The sequence below is a fragment of the Neolamprologus multifasciatus genome, chromosome 6, assembly GCF_963576455.1.
Source record: "Neolamprologus multifasciatus chromosome 6, fNeoMul1.2, whole genome shotgun sequence".
In the NCBI taxonomy this organism is placed as follows: Eukaryota; Metazoa; Chordata; class Actinopteri; order Cichliformes; family Cichlidae; genus Neolamprologus; species Neolamprologus multifasciatus.
In genome coordinates, this window is record NC_140444.1 from 24,345,076 (window position 1) to 24,370,263 (window position 25,188).

General features: G+C 42.1%; 1 protein-coding gene and 1 long non-coding RNA gene across 4 annotated transcripts in view; one reads left to right on the forward strand and one right to left on the reverse strand.

The window, feature by feature from the left end:
• Positions 1-24,964, reverse strand: part of coro2aa (coronin 2Aa) — a 49,825-nt gene extending 24,861 nt beyond the window's left edge. Inside the window, exon 1 of one of the 3 annotated variants that reach the window (XM_085164220.1) lies at positions 24,547-24,964. In XM_085164220.1, the coding sequence (XP_085020346.1) occupies positions 24,547-24,561 (15 nt within the window). In that variant the 5' untranslated portion in view covers positions 24,562-24,964. Of the gene's footprint in view, positions 1-1,795; positions 7,202-24,546 lie in introns of those variants that run through there. The other 2 variants (XM_085164222.1, XM_085164219.1) reach the window with 2 other exon arrangements.
• Positions 13,126-15,777, forward strand: LOC146517069 (uncharacterized). The gene is made up of 2 exons (XR_014874750.1): positions 13,126-14,698; positions 14,735-15,777. It is a non-coding gene; the product is annotated as an uncharacterized LOC146517069 (long non-coding RNA).
• Positions 24,965-25,188: the final 224 nt, after the last annotated feature.

Genomic DNA, 25,188 nt, shown 5'->3' on the forward strand with positions numbered 1-25,188 from the left:
AAATAAAAAATTAAAAATTAAAAAAAGAGAGGAGATGCAGTCTTTTTTGTCAGAGGGAAATTTATTTTAGTCTTTGAGGAGGGAGTCACAGCGGTAACCGCATTAAGGGGGCTGTAAAAACAGTCATGAAACTAAACTGAAAACACAGATATGACTCTAAAAAAAGATATATTGTACATCTGGTTTGTTCTGCCCGAGTTCTTTGTAGGTCTGTAGTTGTGTATACATCCTCTCCTAGAGACTGCCTTTTAAGCACCTCGTAAGTCATAACCACGTAGACTAGCAGCCACTCCTTTCTTTGACTAGCTTGGCACTGAGGGAGGGGTTTCACAGTTCAAAGTTCACTTATTGGTGCCCAGCCTCTAGCCTCCAAAATTCCTATGAGTATGAAATCAATTCCTCCCCTGTGCTGTCAGCAGTAATTCTCATCGAAACACAGTGAATCTTAAGAAAAAGAAGAGAAACAAGTGGGCACGAGCGTTGGCTTCTCAAACTGCAGATGGCGTGTTTTGTAAACGCTCAGAGTGAAATTCAAGACGAGGTATGTACAGGTGTGAGCACATGGCACACACAGACATGCGCGCGCACACACTGAATCACTGTGTGCGCACGACTGAGCGACACACACCTCGCTTTGTTTAGACTAGGTGATATCATACACAGATGACAGCTTACAACCTCTCTCCTGTAATAGGATAACAGCCACAGTGATAATCCTGGAGCCGCTTCACCGCAATGGAGCGCACATGTGAGCAAGTATGAAAAGATGGGCCAGGATATGTCCGCCTGCCTCGCTGTGTTTACCTGGAGATATCCTCACAATCACACACACACAACAATGGCGCACCACTATCTCTAAACCATCTCAGTTTCTCTTTCATCAAAACTGTGTCTGACCTCCCAGCACGATTTATGGATACTTTGGACGCCAGGTACGTTCAGAGTCCTTTTCTCCTGGCGAGCAGTTTTACAGGTGTATGAACATAGAGACAAGAGTGAACTAATGATTAACGTATACGGTATTCGGATGAACAGGGCGTGGATGGTCCAACTGAGAGCTCAAAAAACAGGGCAAAAAAACAGATTAATGGGAGTTTCGTTGTTTCCATTATTTGAATTCAAAATATTGACAGAAATGGAGCTGATGTGGCAATGAGATCCACTTTTCCCATTTTTTTACACCTCACCCATTTTTGTGAAAGTATCTCCCCTCTTACCCCCACCCCCAGCCTTCTGCTGGAGGTTTCTTCCTGTTAAAAAGGACTTCTTCCTTCCCGGTGTTGCCAAATGCTTGCTCATAGGGGGTCATTTGATTGTTGGTGTTTTCTCCATTTTATTGTGTCTTTACCTTACAATAAAAAGCACCTTGAAGTGAGCGTTTATGTGATTTGGTGTAATATTGAATCGAACATGGAGAGCTTGTGTGTTGTTCTGCAGTTTTCTGGTAATCTTTTTGCAGGTACGATAACCCTGCATTCTGAGAAAACAGCCGCTGTGCTAAAATGAAGGTCAAGAGACAAACTTGATTATCAGACAGATCTGGTTATCTGTTCTTTAGGTTATAAAAGCTTAAATGCAACCAAACACCTCCCACTGATCCTGGACTGCCGGTAAAATTGCAAATGCGTGTATTTTGTGTTTGTGTGCGTGTCAAAGAAGAAAGCCTCCGTAAATAAATGGTGCTTTTTCAGTCCTGTCGACCACTCAAAGCACTTTGCACTCCAATCTGCATACACAGCACTTCTCTATCACTAATCCATACTGATGAAGGAAGTCTTTAGGGTTAGTAACTCACCCAGGGATACTTTGGAAGGTTGGTGGGTCGATCCCAGGCTCCCGTAGTCCTGATACAACTTCTCCCGAAGTAATCTGTTTCCATGTTTACACTTTGAGGACTTTTTTTTTTTTCTTTTTATCCTACCTTCAGAGTTTGTTTAAAACGTGGAAAGAAGATGTGAGATGCTATCACTGATAGAAAATAAGACCAAAACTGTAACTCTCTAAAGTGACAGTGCAAGGATGAAGCAAAACAAACTCCACCCAGCCATGTATCCAGACATCATAGTGAGCAGGTACTGCATTAACACATGTCTGCCCTTAAGAGTTTTCCATTAGTTCCCGGCTGGAGAGAGAGTGCACAGCTCACGCGGTGAACATCCATTAGCTCCTGAAGGACATCCATATGTAACGTAATTTGCAAGACAATAAGATACAAATCACGGGCGCACTTATTTCCTAAGAAGACTCACTATAAGCTGAAACAAGACATGAGATGATGACGCAATCAGACGGTCAGGGTTTCACCACAAATCAACATGCAAAGTTTCCTAAGAACTCCCCGAAATGTCTGATCGTATCCCAGCCGAGTCTTACAGTTTCCCCACTCGGGACACTCGTGTGAATAAATCAGGACTGCCGGCTTACTGAAAAGACATCAAAAAGACTGAAATCCAAACCAGAAGACGCATATTTCAGTGAATGGGAGTGTTTTGAATCTGTGAGCTGAAATAACTTGACTGGGATGTTAGCTGATGATGATGTCATTTTTACAACAACTCTGGGACAGCTTCCGACTTTTTTTTTTTTAATCCTCAGCAAAAAACTGAAAATATCTCCACACTTACGGTAGCAAATGAGAGCTTACATGTCCGATCTCGGGGCTGTAGGATAATTTACTAAAAGAGCACAAGTGCAGTCACATTAAATGTGAGCTGCTGAGGAAATTCAGATTCAGAGTCAGTCTGCAGTCTCATCTTGTTTGAGCCTGTCTTATGGATGTGCACTCAACAGTCCTGAGTTTAAAGCTTCGGGGGGAAATAGCGAGCACGCACACACACACACGCATGGAGGTCTAAAGAATAAAACGGAGATCAATAAGCGAATGTCAAACTGCAGAGACCGATCAGAGGGAGCAACACCCACATGGAGGGACAACACGGAAGAAAAAGGCTCACTTGAGTCAGGGGGAGAGCGAAGGAGGTGAGGTCAGAGTTCAGCAGTACTCACCCTGTCGAGTAAGTTGTCACTGGTGGAAGAAGCAGCACCAGCTGCAGGGAAGAGGGAAACAGTTGATCTCTGTCTTCAGTGACAAGCCAAATCAGAAAAAGAAAAACCCAAACAAACTACAATCACTTCTTTTTCTTTATCCTAGCTTCATGGACCAGTGCTGCTGCTGTTGTGATTTCTTTCCCCACACGCGTGTGAACACAAACACACCACGAAACCCAGTCCAAAAAGATCTTACAGTCCCTCCCGCACTCAAGCTCTTCTTCTTTGATGTGCACAATCAACACAAGCAGTCAAGTCAGCAGCGACAGACAGTATGTGTGTGTGCACCATGAAGCCCAGAGCGTGTGTGAACAAGCAAGGAGCGAGCGCAGGAGTGTGTACACTCCCCGAGAGGGAGGTGACTGCACAGAGAGAGAGAGAGCGAGGGGGAGTGAGAGACGGCAGGTAATCTCACTCCCTCTCCTTCCTCGAGTGCCACTCCCTCCAGTCACTCCTCCGCAGCGTTTGCTCAATCAGGATTTCTCATTCTCGTAACTGCAAACGCTCATCTTTAACCCTGTTGCTCAATAAAAAAAGAAACGATCTAGACGCCAGATTTGTTTTGTTTACATGTAAAGGTAGTGAAATAACACGTATATGTGGATTCCTAGAAACTCTGACCGGAGTATCTCTGAGACGAGGCTCAGTTCAGACACAAGTGATTCAAAGTTCTTCAGAAAAAACGCGCTTGGCAGGTTTTTCAAACTCCGTAAAGGAAATACAATGAAAGCAGGTGGTGAAAACGTCCATACGGCTGAGGGGTTTAAAATAAGCATGACTGTAGGAATACTTTCACCAAATGTCTTTGCAAAGGGAGCCTAAAAAGAACAGATAATATTTTTAGGAAGTGGTTTGCTCAAGCATGAGGAACTGAGCCATACTTGCTGACAGCAGTTATTTTTAAACTGTGACCAAATTTCCCTGCAATGTTTTCTCCAGGTTCAGGTTTACTTGTGATTATTTTCAGTCTTGCTGCAATTTACAGATGTTCCCTAAAAGCCTCACAGGCAGGTAGTCGGTGCGCTAGACTGAACGACCTTTAGCCAAAATATGAGAACCGCTAATCCAAACTATGACAAACTGGATGCTCCACCTATTCGGATCACGAGTACTACTCCGAATTAGTTGGAAGCAGATCGGTGGAACAGTTGCTGAGAAAACTGAAGCACTGACTGGAAAATCCGAATTTAGGGTAGGAGTAGTTTCTGCCCTTACATTTTACTGCCAAATATTGTTGACATCTTCATGAAAAAATATTTTAAAAAATGATTTTATTGTCCTGTATATGGCAAACAGGAGCTGGAAAGCTTCACATTTCAGAAGATGGAAGTAGTAAATATGTGGAATTTGACCATAATATACTAATTAGCTTTTAATCAACTGGTCGATTGATTCAAGTCACATTTTTAGTGGTGATTCCCAAAGACATATTAGCTGAAAGCCTGGAATATTTGGGCATGGTGTGCAGTACATCCTTAAAAACAACTGTGCAAACAGAGCAAGTGGAGGAAAACAGGAGAAGTGGCAAACCTAAAACAAAACCAACAGTATCTGAAAGTCATGTCTTTAAGGAATAGGACATAATCTGGCAAAGATCTGACACAGGACCTAAGAGATGCTTCTGTACCTTCAGTGCATCCATCTACTGTATGGGATCATCTTGACAGAGAACAGAACAAAAGGCAGCCAGCTTCCAAAGATGAGCTTTAAGTGTCCTTCAAGAAGCCTGGAGAACTATTCCTGAAGACTATTTAAGTACTTCTGAGAAAGCTTACCTAAAAAAGTTCCAGCTGTGTTCAAGAATAAAAGTGACTTTCAGGTTGGTTAGGCTTGTCCCCACTCTGTATGTTTTCACACGTTTCATCAAATCAGTGCACCCATTTTCTATTTTTCTAACAAAACAAACAAAAATAAAGGGTGGGTTAAAACTTAAGCAAGGTACTGTGCATAAAACGTATGCTTCGTATCGTCTCTTTGTCTCTTCCTCTACAATTTCTGATCTGACAAAGAGAGAAATGTAAAACTATATACTAAAAAGTGATGTAAACTATTTTAAGTGAAGATTTAAAATGTGGGTCCATCTTCAGGAACAAACACGGCACCAGCTCGGCTCCTCACCATTAGCCAACTCATATATTCACACCAATTAGGCCAGATGTTCTCCGCTACAAAAGCACCAAACTAATATTTCCTGTTAGCGTAATAATCTGCGACAGCCCCTCTCAAACCTTCTGTTCTCTGTGATCTTCAGCCTGCATCAGATATCAGATCGACTGCATTTTGGGCAGAATGCCAAGCTGCTACTAAAGTTCTTTCAACCGTTCACATGGCTTCAGCTGGACCGTCAAGTCAAAGTGAACCATTATGTAATGGCACATTAGCAGCACACGCTAGGATAACAGGTCAATATGAGGATGGGGTGAAAGAAAGGGGGCGAAAAAAAAAAAAAGAGTTGTCCACTGGCAGCTGGCCTTCACAGAGGGGCTGGTCAGTCATTGTTACCACAGAAACCTGAGCTCCTGCACGTTAGCTGTAATGGGAGGAAGTTTTCAGAATACGACTGTTTACTTTACCTGCAGTAAGGTAGGATTTGGCCATGTGTACACATATTTAATGTTTCAATTTTGCCTTTCTGATTGAAGATAGCAGATGTTTTTTAATCTTCTCCATTAATCTTCTCTCTTCTTTATTATCAGCAACTGTTTACATAAATGTATGTCCTATGTACAGTTTTCTCCATCCACTGCCGTCCTACCTGCATAAATGACTGAATGACAGTAACAATACTATTATGTAGCAGAGGTGGGAATCCCCACATAGCTCAAGCATCACAATACTTCCCTCACGACACACATTTTGCGATATGCTGAGTACTGCATATTGTGATTTATCACCTATATTTCAAAATGCAAATTAGGTCCTCAGAGCTAAACTTTGTGAATATCTGATCTATCCAGTACTGAAAAATTAGAGTGCCAAGCATACTAACATGCCACTAAATCCTGCCACAAATGTTGCTATAAGTAGTCTGCTATCAGTCTGCTATTGAATGAGGTCAAGCTAGGGATTGACATACATTTAGTTTTTGATAGTACAGCAATCAACTCTCATAACTTGATGCAAATCACACGTTTCTATAGAAATTTATATTTAAACAGACATTCTTACATCTCATAACCCTCCTGTTCTAAAGAAATATAAGTAGAATACAACCAGCGGGAACATGACGGCAACATGTTGACAATTAGTCTGCATTTATGAATTAGACACAATTATTTGCAAACCTTCGACAATCTCTCCAGAGTGATTGCAGTCAGTCACAGTATTTTAATTCATTTAAAAATACTGATATAGGCGTTTCTGTTATCAATACAATATCCCCACACAAAATGTGATACCATGCGGTTTCGATTGCTATCATACGGTAGCGCAATTTAAATGCTACTAAAGGCAAATACTTTTTCCTATATTTATTATTTTAATGAATAAAGTGAATCCAGTCTGCCTCAAGCAAAAAAAAGAACAAGTGAAAATATTAAAAGCATTTTGTTGTGTGTGTTATGATTTTTAAACCAAAACTGAATCTACAACAGAAAAATCAAGAATCTCGTGTTGTCAGCGTTGTGTAGCAGCTTGTGCATGATTGTACGTGACAGGACCGATTGCAACAGAAACAAGATTACCTCATTACTTTAACTGTAGGTGTAGGTATGTAAGGTAGCTTTGTTATTCTAAGCACCTGCATTGGCACAACTCCATTTCCACACAGCTAGCTCACAGTTACACATGACTGATAGTAAAAAAAAAATGCTTCAGGTAACAATCAGCATGACATAGACTCAGCGAGACTTCTAAGCTTATATGTGCCCAGAGGTGCAGTAGGTCCCACGGTAGTCCTAAGACTGGACAAGTAGAATTTTTTGACTAATTAGCATGATGCTAATTAGCCATTGGATTCATGTTGCTAATGCTAGTAAGCAACTAGCTAGCCAATTAAACACATTTTGCTAGAGTTTCCAAGTTTAAAAATACCATTCCTTGAAATGGGGGAAAACAGAATGATAAATGTATACAAACCCTGCTTTATTAAGAAGGTAGTGCACACAATGAATGAGCTGCCATAAGTGCAACACTTGGCTAGCATTATGCTACAGTCAAGCCCAGTGTTGCCAACTCCTTAGTAAGGAAAATCGCTATTGGCTGTCTTAAAAGTCGCTAGAAGTCGCCAAATGACATCATCACCTAATTTGCATAATTTGTCATGCTAATGTAATTGTAACCTAAGTTGTTGGAGAGAGAAATAACATCGTGGAAGAGACATAAAGTGAGTAAAAAACGTCCTAAATGCAGTTAGAATTTATTTAGAACTACAAATTAAATTTCTTTTAGCAATTATTGTTTTTTAATGTCACAATTCCAACCCTGCTCCTTTACCCGGGCTTGGACCGGCAAAAGTGACCCGAAATTGGCACTCTGGTGGAGTTACTTTGTGTGTGTGTTTATTAGTAGTTTTAAACCTTGTGATCCACAAAACAGCATAACAGTAAAGGAAGAACTGACTGCATTACAGTCAGTGCGGGAGCAGAGGCTTCGCTCATTCGTGATTCATTTGCCGTTTGGACGCACAGGTGTGAACGTCTCCTGCCCTGATAGCAGCTGGGGGAGGACTATCCTCCGCCCGTGAGCGCTTTGGCACGGGTGAGGCGCCCACGGCAGCACCGCTGCTTGTTGAGAGTAAGAGGATATGCGTTTTCACGTCAAAACGTCGTCATAAATAAAAAAAGTCGCTAAGGGGGTCTAAAAACTCGCTAAATATAGCGACAAAGTCGCTAAGTTGGCAACACTGGTCAAGCCATGGAAAACAGTGGTGAGAGACTGAAATGATCAAAATTATTATGACCATGTGCAATAACCTTTTGATTTTGCAAAGTAACCCATCAGCGCACACCAACTCGCACTGATTGCAGCAGTCTGTCCGCATTTATAAATTAGATGTCAATTATTATTTGCAAATCTTCAACAATCTTTAAGCGTGAACTGATTGAAGCAAGACTGAATTAGTCAAGTTGGACCGAGTTTGTTGCCTTCCACCAGGTGACCCATGCAATCACCTTGTGATCAAAAGTTATTACCTAGAGATAGAGCTGACTGGAGAGTCATTACTTACTAGTGTGGCTGTAGCTCAGGTGGCAGAGCAGGTCAGCCACTAATCAGAAGGTCGGTGGTTCGATCCAAGGCTGCATGCCAAATATCCTTGGGCAAGATACTAACCCCATATTTGCCTACTGGTGGTGGTCAGAGGGCCCGGTGGCGCCTGTGTCCGGCAGCCTCGCCTCTGTCAGTGCGCCCAATGTAGCTTGCCATCACCAATGTGTGTGTGAATGGGTGAATGACTGAATGTAGTGTAAAGCGCTTTGGGGTCCTTAAGGACTAGAAAAGCGCTATACAAATGCAGGCCATTTACGTTCCTAATGTTATGACTGGCATGTGTAAGCATCAGATTAATGTAGGTTAAAGGTGGAGGTAATTTTTGAACCATTTCAGACAAATTTTAAGTCATGGCAATATATTTCACAAGCCAATCAAACATTTTGCGCCTAAACCATTTATCTTCATAGCAGAATCTGTAACATAGAAGAGAGAAGTATGCACTTGTTGGACACACACATGCCGCGACACTACTGATAAAGCTCTAAAACGCTGCAGACACATGTCCCCCAAATACACAACAAAGTCCAACGGTCACAGTGTCTCTGAGATAAGACTCAGAACACAAACTGGTGAAGGCATGAGAAGCTGCTGGCTCATCAGGGGCTGCTGTTTGATCACAGAGAGAAAGCGGGTAAACTAACCCAAACATTAGCAGTGATTCTTCACATTGACCTCTTATAAACTAAAACCTACAGCGGAAGAACAGAATTATTACACAAATAGTGAAAAAATTTAATAACAAGTCTACTAATTACTGGGCGACTGGAAGATATGTCTAAAACTTTTCAAGCCAGTTTCACTTTGCCAAAAGGTGTGTCAAGGATATCAACCAGACAGACAGAGCTCAAGAGATTTGCCAGTATCACCGTGTACCCTGTCACCTCCTTATCACTACAGACAACTGGGATTTACAACACATACTGGAAGCCCTGGATCCATTTGTTGTTACCTTCTGTATTTCCTTTCATTAAGCTCTTGGCTATGATTAAAGCTTGTCATTTTGACTGTGTGTGTGTGTGTGTGTGTGTGTGTGTGTGTGTGGCAATTATCAATAAGCACAGGGCAAGAGTCCTAAAAGCTTGTGGCTCCTTCCAAAGAGCTTAAACCAGAAGCTTTCCCTCTAATCTCAACTCACACAGTGGCAGGTTAATAACTAGCTGCTGTGAGAAAATAGGCCAGACCCTTTGACACCGCAGACACACAGTGACCTTCCCTTCTTTACTTTGTCATTGCTGATTAGCCGTCTGACTGTGTTTTGGCTGTAAAACATCTGGTTTCAGTGCCAGTCCTGTGTTTCGCCTCAGTGTCTTCACTCCTAGAGTACGTTTAGGTTGCTTTTTTTAAATACATAAATTGTATGCCAACTGAGCAAACAGTGCATTCCAGCTCAAATACAGGTGCAGTCAGTAATTCAATTGAATTGGAGCTATTGAAGCCCAGTGTACACAGAAGCCTCCATTGCAGACAGATTCATTTACACGGGTCCACCTGAAAACAAATAAATGAGAGGCTGGTCACTTTGGATGTCACCAATGTATTGGTGAGGACTCAGCAGCACAGCACCGCATGAGAGAAACGCAAAGTCTGTTTTCCTTTCCTTTTTTTCCCCTGATCCTCGTAGATTTGCATGTCACCTTGTGCTCTGGTTTTTCTGCTTCACTGTGCAAATGAGAAGCCACACCTGCCTGGATAAAAATAAAATACTGATGGAGTAAAGTAGCCACATGGTCTGTGCAGTGAAAACGCTGAAAGAGTGAAATCATAACGAGGCAAGCGTACGACCAGCAAGTGAAGTTAAATATATCTGATTCCCAACAATCAGGAGCACACTGGTATGATTCAGGCGATGAGAAGATAATGAAAATACCTTTCTAGCTGTCTGGTTCAGTGTCAGTACATGTAACGAGTCAAGCATTCAGGTGTTTGTGCAACAGAAACTATTTAGAGTTTCAGTAATTCCCTTTTTTGGGGGGAAATAGAAAATGTTGTTATTTTAAGAGTTTTTTTAGTTTTGAAGTTTGCTGAATAGTCAGGTATGACATCAGTTTTTAAATCCGCCGTCAACAATCCAGTTTTTAAAAATGCACAAGACGCAGCACGAGTATCAAGTTTAAGATCAGAATCTGTTCCTGTCTCAACAAACTAAGGTGTGACTAACTATGCTGATGAAAACCACGGGGTATGAATTGTCAGCATGAGTCTAAACCTGGGAAACACAGACATGCCCAAATTTTTTAGTCTATTTCCAGCCGCTCAATCAAAAAGCAAATCTGTCTTTGTAGAGCAGGGGTAGGCAACTCCAGGCCTCGAGTTCCGGTGTCTTGCAGTTTTTAGGTATCGCCCTGGGTCAACACACCTCAATCAAATGATTAGTTCATTACCAGGCCTCTGGAGACGAACAGCATCTGAAAGCCATGTCCGTAAGAAAAATCAAGCAAACATTTGACACACAGGACCTGAGAGGTGCATGTTGCCCATCAGCTGGTTTATTGTTTGCTGAAGCCTCATTAGAAATGGTTTCAACATCTCAGGCTCTCCAAGATATGGAGGCCTATCTGCCCTCACCACACTCCCTGCCGGTGGCTGATGGCCTCAGACGTTGGTGGTTCTTGGTGTCTGGGGCTGGGTGCTCATGTATGTACCGGCTCACTCCTGGTGGCCGCTTGGCGGGGCCTGGCGCCTGTGGCCCAGCTGGGCCCCTTATGGGAGGTGTGGCGCCCTCAGGCCTCTGGCCACTGGGCCGGAGGCTCGGTCCCCTCTGGCACAGCTGGCTGCCGGTAGAGCCCGGGGGCACGTCACTGAAACCCCCTCTGGCCTCTGCTCCGTGGCTGCTTAGCTCTTCCCAGGAGGGTGGCAAGGTTGCCCCCCTGGTGGTCCTCCTTGGGTCCGCGTACTCTGGGTCCTCTGGATTTTCTTTTTGTTTGTTTGTTTGTTTGTTTGCTTTTTTTCTCTCCCCGCTCTATTTTGTCTTTCTTTCTCCCTGTCCTATCCCCCAGTCATGTCTGTCCCGTCTGTAACAACTGGAAATAAAATAAAATAAATACATAATTATAATAAAGGTCAATCAAATGGACCAATATGGCAAGGCCATGATGATCCACTTGGTAAAGTAAATCCGCTTGGCATCTTTTTTGGCCTTCAGACAACAATTCTGATGGCTAAAGATCCAAATGGGACAGGCAAAAAAACAAAAAAGAAATGGTTTCAGTGGAAGTGTGGCTGTCAAGACTTTCTTAAGGATGGGAGACACGGAGAAAAGGCTGAGGTATGATAATTAACACAGGAACTACAGTGAAATCAGTTGCAACAGGTCTGATGGAGTGACGATTACTGAAGAAATTTGTAAAGTACTGTCATGCAATATCGTATAGAAAGCAGCTGACTGGCGACTGTTTCATTTTTCAGCACAGCAATGATCCCAAACAGTGCGGTAAAAGCATGAAGAGAACAGTCATGGATTAGCCTCCCCAGAGCCTGGACCTCAACATCATTGAAGCAGTGTAGGATCATCTTGACAGAGAACAGAAGAAGAAGAGCTTTGAATGTCCTTCAAGAAACCTGATGAACTATTCCTGAAGACTATTTAAAGAAATGACAAGAAATCTGCCAAAGAGTTCAGGCTGTGTTGAAGAATTTCATTGTATGTTTCAATAAACTGCACTGATTTCCTGTTACCTTAGCAGAATCTAAAGAAATGACAGATATACCCTTGCATAAGACTTGTGTATATTAAGTGATTCACAGGTATTTAATCATCAGCTGGAAACTTGCTCTCTGTAGTTTGAGTAACACCTTTAATCCCATACCATCAGATGGCTGCTTTAAGAACATTGTGTGATAGTGATCTCACCTCCAGTTGGCCGAAATCTAACGTGAATAATTTGTTTGCATGCCTGTGCAGCACGCCTCATTCTTTCACGTCTGATTCACTCCAAAATCTCCATTAACACATCTGTTTGAAACAATTCCCATTCAGTGATATCACAGCTACACTACCTGCTTACATCAACTTTGGCACGAAGCAGGGTTTGTAAAAACCAATGGACCATGAAGTTGTGTTGGAAAAGCATTCAAACCATGTACTGTTACTCATTTTATAGATCACGAAGCATGTTGAAATCCGTTATCCATCCCGATTCATCTACAGGCACCTCTCTCGGTTGTCGCACATGTAAGCCAACTGTGAGGATCGTAGAAACGGTATATAAAGCAAGATTCTGGATTTGACAACCAGGAAAGAAAATCTGTTTCTTTTTCTTAACTTTCATTAAGAAATTTAGCTGGAAATGGTCATACTGCATGCAACGCATGACGATCACGTCACAGACAGGCAGACAGAGCAGTTACAGTTGAACTTCTTTCCATCTGTTGATTTCCCAGAAAGGCATCTGTAATTTCTTAGGAAGGCTCCTGAAAACATCCATGTAATCTGATACTATCTAAGTGTTCAAGTCATCTGTGTCTCAAACCCCAGCCTGGTTCAGTCACCACTCCCATTGTCAATAGTTACCTAAAGAGTCGACCTGTTGAATTGTAGTGACTAATAATAATTTAGCTCCATCACATTGAGTTATTGGGTATTATAACTCTCCTAAAACGAGAGTGAGTGTTAGTATTGGCCCAGTCTGTGCCTACACTAAGCAGCTGTCCTGTGCCTGAGACATTTTTCTGTGACCCTTTCTCCGTCTGCTCTGATTGGTCAGTTTGTGCAGAAAAATGAGGCATTGGTTACATATGGTTGCTTTTCTTGGGTAAAGCCTCTGCCCTCTAATAGCTGGCAGCTTTGTCCCACCCCAATGGGTGACGTCATGGCGAACAAGTCATTTTTTATATACATGGTCCCTGTTGCTCATGTCTTCTTAATAATGAAAGTGAAGTGAGGAGTGAGTAGTGGCTTTACTTTAAGGGTGTGCCACATTAGCTGCACAGCAGACACGATGCACACGTTTTACATAATATTTACATAATAGCACAGATACTAAGTTACTTGTCTTTGCAAACCTTTTACAGACATAAAAATAATATAGAACACTAAACAACACGGGAGTTTAAAATCCAGAATCATACTGGCTTAATTTGTGGTCTGGTAGCCGTTTCTTAAACAAACTGCAGGGATGAAGTGTTTTTGGCTTTTTTCAGGACAGAAACAGCCCTATTTGCTGTAAATGGTTATATTTATATGAATACATTGATGCCTTTTACCTCTTATTTTCAGATGGGACACATTAAGTGTTTCCATGTCTGTTTAAAACAAATAAAATAAAGTACATAAAACGTTGCCAAGTGACCTAGATTTCAGCTGTGCGAGGAGCCGTTTCATTGAGAAACTGCAGGACTATTAAAATATTAATCACATTATATGGGTGGTTATAAGCACACATCGTGTCACACCACAGAACAGAGACCAGTGTGTGTGTGTGTGTGTGTACCCTTGAGGGAGTGTCTTTTTTATCTTATATCAATTATAACTAAGTAAAGCTGTTTTGCAGCCAGCTGGTGTTGTTTGCAGTGAAAACTCCTGACAGAGTTAAAAATATTCTACATCAAAGAGAGAAAAGTGGGGAAAAAATGTGCATGAAATTAGGTTGGATGTTCTAAAATTAGTCAAAGAGGACCTTTTTATGAGAATTAATAATTTCTTTTATACACATAAGGAATATTAAATGACAAGAAGGCTAAAGCATGATTCATTATTCAACAAAGGCAATGAGCTGGTCTGATTAGAGCACACCAAGGAAGTTACACGGATCCTCATCATGTAGATTAATACAGTGTTGTTGAGCTTAGCAGCAGCTAGAGGCCATCCATCCACTTTATCCATAGCAACTGTAGTCAAGGTGAGCTTCACTTTCTGAGACTCCAGGGGATTAGCTTGCTATTATATAGGCTCACCCTCTCTGTATAAACAATACACAGACAGCGTACTGCCACAGTGTACATCCTGCTGTCGAGCAAAACGAGGCCACAGCAAATCACATCACGCCCATTAGCTAACCGCATTAATGCACTGTGGCATGCAACATGACATGCTAGACTCAAATTGTCTGTGAAGCCTCAAACCAAACATTAGCTAAAGAAATGCACTTATACATGGTTTTGTGAGTAGTCTTCAGCTAAAAGCTAATGCTTAACCCAAGTATAACATGCTCACTAAGTCATTATATTAGCAGGCTAACATAGTCATACTAGCGCTAATGAAGTAAAGTGGCAACAGATCGGATATACCTCTGCAGGCCATAAACTAAAGTAGGCCACTTCACACAATTAACTTAGAGTTTATACAGTCATGTGGAAAAAAAATGTTCACAGGACTCTGCAGTTCAGTGATAAATTAAGTACACCCAATGATTTAACCTTTAACAGCAAGAACTGGCTTCACACTTGACTCTATAACACTTCGGTATACAGAGAGGTTCATGGTCCACTCAGGGACTGCAAGGTCCTGAGGGACTGCAAGGTCCTGAGGGACTGCAAGGTCCTGAGGTCCTGTGGCTGCAAAACAACCCCAAATCATCACCCCTCCACCACCGTGGTTGATGTTTGGTACGAGGCATTTATGATTACGTGGAGGGGTTTTGGTTGTTTTCCAAACATGCCACTGTGCAACATCTCCACTTTGGTCTCGTCTGTCCAAAGTACATTACTCCAGAAATCTCGTGGTTTGTTCAGATGCTGTTTTATAAACCTAAGCTGCCGTGTTCTTTCTAGACAGAAGAGTCTGTCTCCTAGCGAATCTTAAATAAAATGCACTGCAGCGTGTTCACATGTAAAAAGACAATTATTTTTACCCAAATTGGAGAGGCCAGTTCATACCTTACAGGCTGTGTCATCTTCATTATAAGGATAAAAAAAAATATGTTTCCCCCTAAATACAAATTTCTTTGGCAAAAACTGATCAATCTTGACTCTTTTGATAGGAACAGATGCCAAACCCTGCCCTGAGACATCATAAAGAGAAAAGTACTACCCCCAGTTGGCAAAGAGTGCTGGCAGTGTGCCGTTAGGGCTCATGCTCAGTGCAGACAGAACCAGGCTAAAACATGGTTTATGCAGGCACGGTAGAATAAATGATCTGGCGGTAACATGAGACCTTTAAGAAAAGACAAAAGCAATCAGAATTTAAATGCCTCTGCCAAGTTTTATGGCAATTTATCTGTTAGCAGACTTCACTGCAAAACCACATGTAAATCAGGCAACAAATGCACGGCCAGTTTGTTTATCCATTAACACAGAAAGTCATCCAGCAGTTGCTGAAATATTTTCGTCTGGACACAAAAATGTCAGTCTCGTGCCTCGCTGCATAGTATAGTATAGTATAAATAACAGTATGTATTTATACACACTCAGTAATATATATTTTTGAGTACACAGAGCCACTTATTCTAATCACACTGTAAACTTATCTGTGGAAAGCAGTTGTCGGGTTTAATAAGCAAACATGCAGACATGGCATCAGAGACCAAGTCTGCAACTGTTCTAACAGTAATTTTCATGATGTGCAACTTTAAATCTCATGAATCAATAGGCTGAAAAAAAAAAAAAAAAAAAAACCCACACGTACACACACACAGGTGGAAGAGGCCAACCACTCGTTATCATGAATAATAAATAAGACTCTGCTGACCCATCTGCTTCATGACTAAGAGCTGCCAACTTCAAAAACAACCCGAGCGCACGCTGCCTGAAGCAGCGGGGTTTTTATAAGTCCGACCAGAAGCTTCTGATCTTTATATGGGAATTCTTAAAAATGAAAAAAAAAAAAGCACCAAACTAAACAAACGTGACCTTTAATCAAAACTTACTGATATTATACAGAGGCATGACCAGTAACCATGTGACATTATCTTGTCTGCCATAATTGACATGTGACAATCATGGTGAAAATGTAAGATCAAGTGAATAAGGGGCCCTTGGTGCTTCACGAAAGTCGACAAACTTCACATCAAACTGACATCACATCCGGTGTCACAAGCTGCCAGCATCCAACCTCTTAATTTTAATAATCTGCACCAGTGGCATTGCATCCCTAGTTATGCAGGTCCAAAGACTTGTCAGTGACCCTCAAGCAACCACCTCTTGCTAGGGAAAAATGAATATTGCCCAACTGGTTGCTAGCACACTGCTGCGGTCGCGGGTTGAATCGAAGATAGGACTACTCGGGCTACTCTCTGAGCTGCAGTGAAGGGGTGAAAAGTGCGACACAAACTAGAAATGGAGCTGCAGCACCTTCTGAAACATGTTGGCTGCAGAGCTGAAGTACAGCTTTTACTTTGAAAGAGCTGCATTGCACTTTTTCAAGTTGCATTATGGCTCAGCTGGGAGTTCACAAGTGTTTGCAGACTAATACTAGCAGCCATTAGTGCTACCCCTCACCCTGTCTACCTATATACATTTAAAAATACTAGGTGACGTCCTTTTTGCGTCATCTCAATCATAACATTTTCAGAAAATTGACCTCTGACCTTGAAGGTGAAGTCAAGTTCACTGGGATTCAAACTCATTTGAGAGTTTCAGTAAATGCTTCAATGGGATGATCTTAAAAATCCTATGTTGCCTCATTCCTGAGTTATTGCATTCACAAACTTGGACAGCTGGCCACCTGTCCAGCGGGGTGACAGCGCCGCACTATTAGCCTTTTACGGCTGAGGGGGAAAAAAACTACAGACAACTGTAGCAATCTGATAGCAACCAAAGCAACACAAGGAAGTTTTTGGTGCAACCTCATCCAGCAAGAGCCAGTAACCTTCAGGAATGTTTTTTCCCGCCAACCGGTGGCTGTATCACAGCCAACATGGCAAACAATTCTCAAGCAATGTGCGCATGATGTCATCAGACGCCTCAATAGAACAACTACCAAAGAAACCGCATATAAACCCTTCAGGTGCTAACCAGCTGTTCACTCTGAAGCTTGGCCTGCAGTATTTTACTTGTACTGTGCACACATTTACTGACTCCTTCTATATTTTCTAAAATAATCCCCTCTCTGTTTGACCCACGTGGTGCCGGATAATCCCCAAACAGCTGTCATGTCAGAAACGTGCACGGCAACCTGCCACGACTGATCTGAGTGTCAGTGACATAACAGTAAAAGAAAAAGAAGGTCAGGGTGGAAAGACAAACAAGACTTTCGAAGCCATTGTTGGAGGAGTCATTATGCTTGGCACTGTAAATGCCCTGCAGTGACAAACAGCAGACGACAGCTTGTTTAAGGGAAGTTTGTAGTTTTTGGGACAAAGACAGAGAGCTTCTGTGGTCACATGCACACTCTCGATTTATATAAGAGCATTTTCGGGATTTTTAAACCATTGTCAGGACAAGTACAGTAATCTTCCCCGATATCCACCAGCAGATTGTTTACTAAAGCCCAATACTCTGCAGATTTTATTCAGTTTGACCGCCAGGCTGAAGCATCAAATGATGATCCACGAATACCAGACAACAACTGCCCGATGATGAATCAACATAACAACTCAAAAATCTAGCTTCTGCTCACTGCTCACACTTCTCAAAAAAGACACCAAGAGAGAAGAGCGTTAAAATAAGGATTAAAGTGCTTATCTCAGGTCCTGTGTTCGGTCTTTGCTGGATTTTTTCCCCCTATTTCTTAAAGACATGTCTTTCAGATACTGTTAATCTGCTATCGATGGATTCTTAGGCCTGCCCCTTCTTTTTTGTCTTCCATTTGTCCAGTTTCCTCACTTTTTTTCTAAGGACACACTGCACACTGTTACAGAGAGTGACAAGTGTTTGGCTAATACCTCTTTGGGAATAATCACCTTAGTGCAAAAATACTACTTTGGGTCGGTCAGACTGTGACATCTATTTTGGATCCAACTAAAGAAATGGGAGTGAATTCTCTGACAAGCTGCTGGTAACAAAGTGCATAAAGATGCAATTTTAAATTGTTTTTTGCCATGTTGTCTGGTATGTGTAGACACAACACTGGTTCACCTGTGGAGTTATGTACTTTTTATGTTTAAATGAGTCACAGATCAGAATTAAGCGACTGAAACAAGCTAACAAAGACTTCCTCTGAAAATGGTGAGGTACAAGGACTGGACTGAAAATGAGTGAAAAAGCAGCCAATGCCCAATGAAGAACTTTAGAAAACTATTGCTTAGGAGCACTTAAGAAAAATAAATCACCAGAAATTTGTGTTACTCTGAGTTTTTGAGGACACACAATCTCCGAAGAAAGAACACTCAAAAGGTTTCCACCTGTTAGAAAATCCTGGCAAAGACAGAATAAGTGCATACCAGATGTTTTATTGACAGTGTGAGAACAGCAGGATTAATTGAAAGAGGCCACAAGTACCGTGAAATCACTCTGACCCTGCCGGGCAGTGAAGCAGGCCTTCATTAGTTTTAGTGAAAACTGAACCACAGGAGGTGTGGCGGGGGCAGAGAGTAAGAGTCTTAAGGCCACAGGGGGCTTTGTTCTGGAGGTACAGTCATGTATGAGGCACCATTTATTGAGGACACAGGGTTCTCCAACATCACCTCAGGGCACAAAGTCGGGTCTGTAATGGCAACAGAGGACATGTGACATGAGCTGCTTCAGTTTCAGGGTTTTCCTCTTAACCTAATAGGTAATAAATCAGGGATGTAACCCTCAACAAAGAAAGTAAAAATGCATGATTGGCACCCACACACACACACACACACAATGCTGCAAAGACAAAACCATGCACAGTTACAATCCTGAACATTTAATGACTACAGTGACCATTGTTGAAGTTGTTTTTGCAGATTTATTACTTTTAAATGCTTAAAATCACTGAATCCCCAAAGAGCAACGTCCAGCCACTGAAGAACTGCAGCTGCTCCATGGGCCCCTGGAGGCTGGCTCCAAAAAGCTGAGTCCCGGTGGACTCCAAATGCCCAAATTTAGATCAAAAATAAACATGTTACATAAGCAAAACATTTTACCCCCAATTGGTACAATTTTAAGCTTTTTTAAAACAAGATAGGTCATTGATGAAAATCAGAGATCAGTGAATTTAACACTACTAAAAATTAATTACATGATTCTCGCAACACATTTCTGATTAATTAATCTGTTTGTTCTTTCAGCTCTGTTACAACACAACATTTTTATATAATTTTTTATTTTATTTTTTTTAAACAGTTCATACTGGCTGCTAGGTTTGCTTATCCATCTATCCAGCTTCTGCTGCTTGTCTGGGTCTGGGTTGCTAGGGCGCCCAGGCCCCCCTCTCCACCTCTTCCAGCTTTTCCAGTGTGATACTGAGGTCTTTCCAAGCCAGCTGGGAGATACATGCTTTGCCTCACCCTGAGGACATGCTGGAAACACCTCACCTAAGACGTATCCTGGAGGCATCCTTATTGGACGCCTGAACCACCTCAAGTGGTTCCTTTCAGCTCTAATCTGAGCCCCTCCCAAATGACTGAGCTCCTTACCCCATCTCCAAAGACGTGAGGGTCACTTCTCAATGAAGCAGGAACACAGAAGTGATCCTGATGCCACCAATCTGGAAAGCCGCTGCTGCTTGGCTGCACCTTAGAAACTCCGCCTCCCACAGGTTACTGCTGGAAATGCAAACCAAGCTCTGGCTGCAGTCATACAGGGGACTAAATGGCCCGTAACAACAGGTTTGTCATCACTTTATTGCACAACAGCAGCTTAACAGCCGCATATATCCTGCACAGATTTTCTAGCGCTCAGGTCATCGGGTTGATTCAAGGGCATGTTTGCTCAAAAGCACACCTTCAGTTCATTGCAGGTGTTACAGAAGGAAAGACTGACTCCTAAAAGCAGCAGCAGCAGCAACAAGCGCCTCATCACTGCTCCGGATGTGAGTGACAGTAAGTTATACTACAAGATAAACAGCCAGGTATTTCCGCAGCAGGAAAAAAAAACAAAACAAAAGAGGCTCTGCTTCAGAGATTCTGAAGAAATGAGGATCTACATAGCAAATAGCACACGTCACAGGCTGGGCAAAGCGAGGGAATCTCAGGTATGTGTTTAACAGTCTGTGTGATGACATGCCAGGTTAGCATTTTATGGCCCTAACATGAAAGTGCACAGCAGATTTTTTACTCTCTCTACAGTGGATTTAAACAGAAGAGCCTGTGGTGCCTTCAAATCCCACAAACACCTCGTTAAAAATGAGACTGTCAAGAATTTTCACTGAGTTCAAAGCCAGCTACAGCAGGGAGGGTTCATTTGTGGTCGGGAGATTTTTGTTTCACACAAGTGCAGACGTGTGGCAAACTCATTAGTCTAATGCTCTTTTTGGCAGCGGGTAGGCCATTAGGTGGATGAGGCCTAATTAGACAACTCGAGAGCTGATATGACACCTCTCCACACAGCACGGCACCAAAAGTCGTGCCTCAAACTGACACGCTTTAGTCTTAAAGTCTGTGCAACCCCAAAACATGTTCGCTGTTTATTAGCTACAGACTTTTCTTTGTCAGGGGCACGCAGAAAAATTTGCATCAAGCCCCCGCCAAGCTGAAGAGCGGTAACTGACCTCGCCATTTATCTCAGGCGCTCTGATAAAATTCCCAAAGAGGGGGAGCAGCGAACTGTTAGTATATCATTAGGAAATATTTAAAAAAGGAGCCAAAGGTCAATTCTTAAACTAAACACTATTATTTTACATCTTTAAACAGAGCAGCTCGACATTTTTGGAGCTTCTTTTTGAGTGTTAAATGCTTGGAAAGTGTTTAGGAGCTACTTAGCTTAGCATAAAGATGGGCGGAAAGGCCAGATTGGAGTCTGAGGTCAGCCCTGAAAGGAGCCTTGAACTTGGATCTTATTAAGTTTAATCAGTGCAGAGTGAAAATATGTCATAGTCATGGGGGAGCTAATTGTTTCCACCTAACAGTCAGGGCTGCCACTTTCTAGCTAACAGGTGGGGTTGACAGTTTCAGCTTGATAAATTTAATAATCACCAACCCAGCGTTGCCGCCGGGGTTGATGACAAAACTTTTTTATTAGTTCATTTATGATTTCCTAACCTGTTGAACAGTGAAAAGTCTGTCCATGGGTGACGATGTTTTATCTAGCCATATCAGCAACCTTAAAGTCTGTTGTCAAGGTTGCTAGGATACCCATTGATATATTTTGTTTGTTGTTTTATTGATTTGAGAGGTCACAAATATAGCTGTAACCTATTAATCCGTAATTTAAAAAAAAAAAGAAGCAGCAGATTTTGAAGCCAAGGCCCGAAAAGCTGCAAAAGTGGCTTTAATAGAAATGATCACCAAAAAAAAAATTAAATTAAATTAAATTAAATTAAAAAAAAAAACACCCTGATGGCGTCACTCGTGACTCAACCTGAAGAAAGCCGCTGTGTAATGCATGATTCAGTTGTGACTTTATAACAGCTCACCTGTCAAATGGATACTCATGTAGCTAACCCTGTAAAGCTGCATGAATCTCACAGGAGAGACTCCTACCAATAGCTGGAAGCAGTAAGTTGGGCTGGCCTAAGTTGGGTTTATTATTGATGAGGCTCATTAATAAATGTAAGCTGTTCTTTGAGCTAATTTTGAAGGTGTTAGTGATAAAAGTGTAGAAAAAGATTGATTAAATCGATTTTTTCCACTTTCAGCAACAGTTTGTGATTAGCTGCGACGACCAACTGGTTCCCCAGAGCCAACGCCCTCAATATGTGGGCCAGGAATTGAACAGGTCGCCTGGTGGGAGGCAACCTGTCGCCAAACACTGTGCTGTGACTCGGAGTGGCTCCCAAACAGACTGGATAAGGTTTACAAAAATCTGCAGTCTCATCCCCCCCCAAATATTCACCTTGGATACAAACCTCTGTTTTCATCTAACGCTACAGGAAAATTGAGAATATCGATATCAAACTGCGACAATAAATGCAGTGAAATGGGACTTTCGCTGAACCAACTAACCACAACTTATGGAAAAATAAAACAGAAGGAAGAATTTGATTTGAAAAAAATTCAGTCACACATCTGAAAATAATACAAATATTCGTTTGGTCCAATCACGGCGCACGCTCTGGACCGGCCTTCTGTGAAACTGATGTGCACAGCCACACTTGAAGAGCCAACTGGCACTAAAGTCCTAAATTTGTCCCACAGCTCCACATGTGGTGAGCATTAGACTCGGTTCATTAAACACAGCTCTCAAGCTGTTATTTTTCTTTGTCTTAAGTTTATTTACACCCGTCCAGACAGAAGTGAATAAAAAAACCACAATGGATCCAAACAATCTGGTGAACTGGTGGCCTGAAAGAGTACAGCCACCCACGGAGCAGAAATAACAGGCTTCACTTAGAAGCAGGGAGGTGTTTACACTGAACGGGCACACCAAATCTATTCACAATATACTCGCTGATGGGACCTGCAGCATTTTGATTACAGCTTTATCAGCGTAACACTGTTTGGATTTTGTGTTTGCTCACAAGAAAAAATACAAATGTGCGACTCGCAGGTCCTGAATAATGAAACAACTTTAAAGTGCTTTTCCAAAACAAAAGTATTATTTAAAATGCTAACGTGTTCACAAGGTTGTTTGAAAATTAACCAGATAACAAATTAGCTATCTGTAGGGATGACTTTTTTCCTTTAATTCTAAGATGAAAAGTAAACTAAAACTTTAGTTAGCAATTTTAAAGAATTATTTAAAAATATGCATATACTGTTTTCTGTTGAGCTAATATTTTTAAAACAACCAGAAACAATAATATATATTTTTTAAAGGCTGCTTTGTCCAACAACCTAAATACTGGATTATGTTTCATATAAAAGAAAAAGATTTTATTTTAATATCAATCTTTTTCAGTACTTGTTTGGTGAAAGTGCTCATTTTTAGCTGTTGCCTTGATTTGACAGCTATCTTGATTAAAAAGAGATAATGTTCAGGATGGTGTGCTTTTCTCCGTCACACGTGACAGCTAAGCATGTGTGTGCTCTGGACTGATAGCTGGAATAAATAAAAAAAAAAAAAAGACAAATGTGGATTTCACAGCTAAAATTTTCTAAACTTCCAATACTAGAGATCATTAGATGTGAAAATCTAAATACTTTTTAAACAAACCTAATTATGGATTTAATTCTATTTTCAATTCCTTTCAATTTTATTCATTAACCCCAATATCTAATCAGCCAATCACACGTAGATGTGCTCAAGACGACCTGCTGAAGTTAAATCTGAGCATCAGAATGAGGAAGAAAGGGGATTTGAGTGACTGTGAATGTGGCAGACGGGCTGGTGATCTATACTGGGATTTTCATACACCATCATCAGACTGTCTCAAGCATACAGAAAGGCAACAGTGACGCTTTACAGCCGAGGTACGCAGAAGAGCATCTCTGAAAGCACAGCATGTCAGACCATAAAGCAGAAGACCACATTGAGGCTACAGTTCATACACGCAGCCAGAATTGGACAACAGATCTGACGAGTCTCGCTGAAATGGCTGGGTCAGGATTTGGTGCAAACAACATGAAAGCGGGGATCCATCCTGCCTCGTATTGACGGTTCATGTTGGTGATGTAATGGTGTGAATGACGTTTTCTCAGCACACTTTGGCATCCTTAGATCCAACTGAGCATCTTTGCCACAGAAAATTGCTTATCTAAGCATTATGACCACGTCCATCCTTTTATGATGACATGTTCCACTGGTTGCTGTAGTCAACACACCATGTCACAAAGTTCAAATCATCTCAGACTGGTTTCTTGAACACAGGTGACTTCACTGATATGACCCCCACAGTCCAAACCTCAGTCTAACAGAGCACATCTAATGTGCCATCCTGTCAGTATGGACCAAAATCTCTCAGAGATGTTTCCAGCACCTGTTAGATCAACTACTGTACTCACTCCGTTTAAACATGGCGAAGTTGACAGTGCAGGTTTTCGGTTTCCACCCATGCAAACAGAGAAACAGCAGAGAGCTATGCAGTCGTGCTATACTCTGTGTGTGTGTGTGTGTGTGTGTGTGTGGTGGGGGAGTGGGGGGTGGGGGGGAATCAGGTGTAACAGAAACCGCTGCACACTTCTGCGTCACATTGTCAAATACCAAGCAAGAGGTTGTTGCGGTGTGTGTGTGTGTGTGTGTGTGTGTGTGTGTGTGTGTGGATGAAACGCGTGCAAACAAGCCTCGTGGCTGCCGCAAAGTCGTCCGCTGAAATCCAACCTGGGAGCAGGCTGTGGAGCCGCATGGCACAGCTCCAACTCCGGCTGCAGCTCAGACCCCCCCAAAGTGTCCCACCCGTACACGCAGCGAGTGCGTGATGGCAAGTAAGCAACTCAAAGCGAGAAGGTGGAGCTGAAGGGAACTCACCTTTGAGACGGTCATAAGGGGCGAGATGTGGCGGCAGGTGGTAGTGTTTCCCCCGAGGGAAGAAGGCTCGAGCGGTGGAGCTGCTCCTGCTGGATGTGCTGGCTTTGCTGGTGGCGGAGGGGACTAGCCGGGAAGCAGGAACCAGTCGTGTTACATCACCGATTGCTGTGGCAGAGTGGTCACTTAAAAGTCATGACGCCCGCCTCAACCTTGAGAGTCCCCCGGAATTTAAAAAAAAAAGAAGAAGACAACAGCAACAACAATAACATAAATAAAATCTCACAGCCAAAACATTTTCTTTGCCCTTCAAACTGCAGCCACCATGAAAAAAAAAGAAAAGAGGACGAGGAGAGATCACAGGGAGAGATGCGAGCACAGGACGCGACGAGAGAGGAGGAAGAGGAGGCTGGGAGGGGCGAGGAAATCCAGGTCGATCAGTGCAAAGATATATAAATATTATCATGAACACCGAGTAGACTGAAGGCCAAACAAGCGATGTTAAAATAACATTTTAACAGATTCACACACAACATGAGTTTCACGATCAATCACACAAGAGCAGAGGAAGCATTAACCATCTACATTAACCTGCTGCTCTTTATTCACCCGCTGTAAAATCAAATAAAATCTTAATTATAGCAG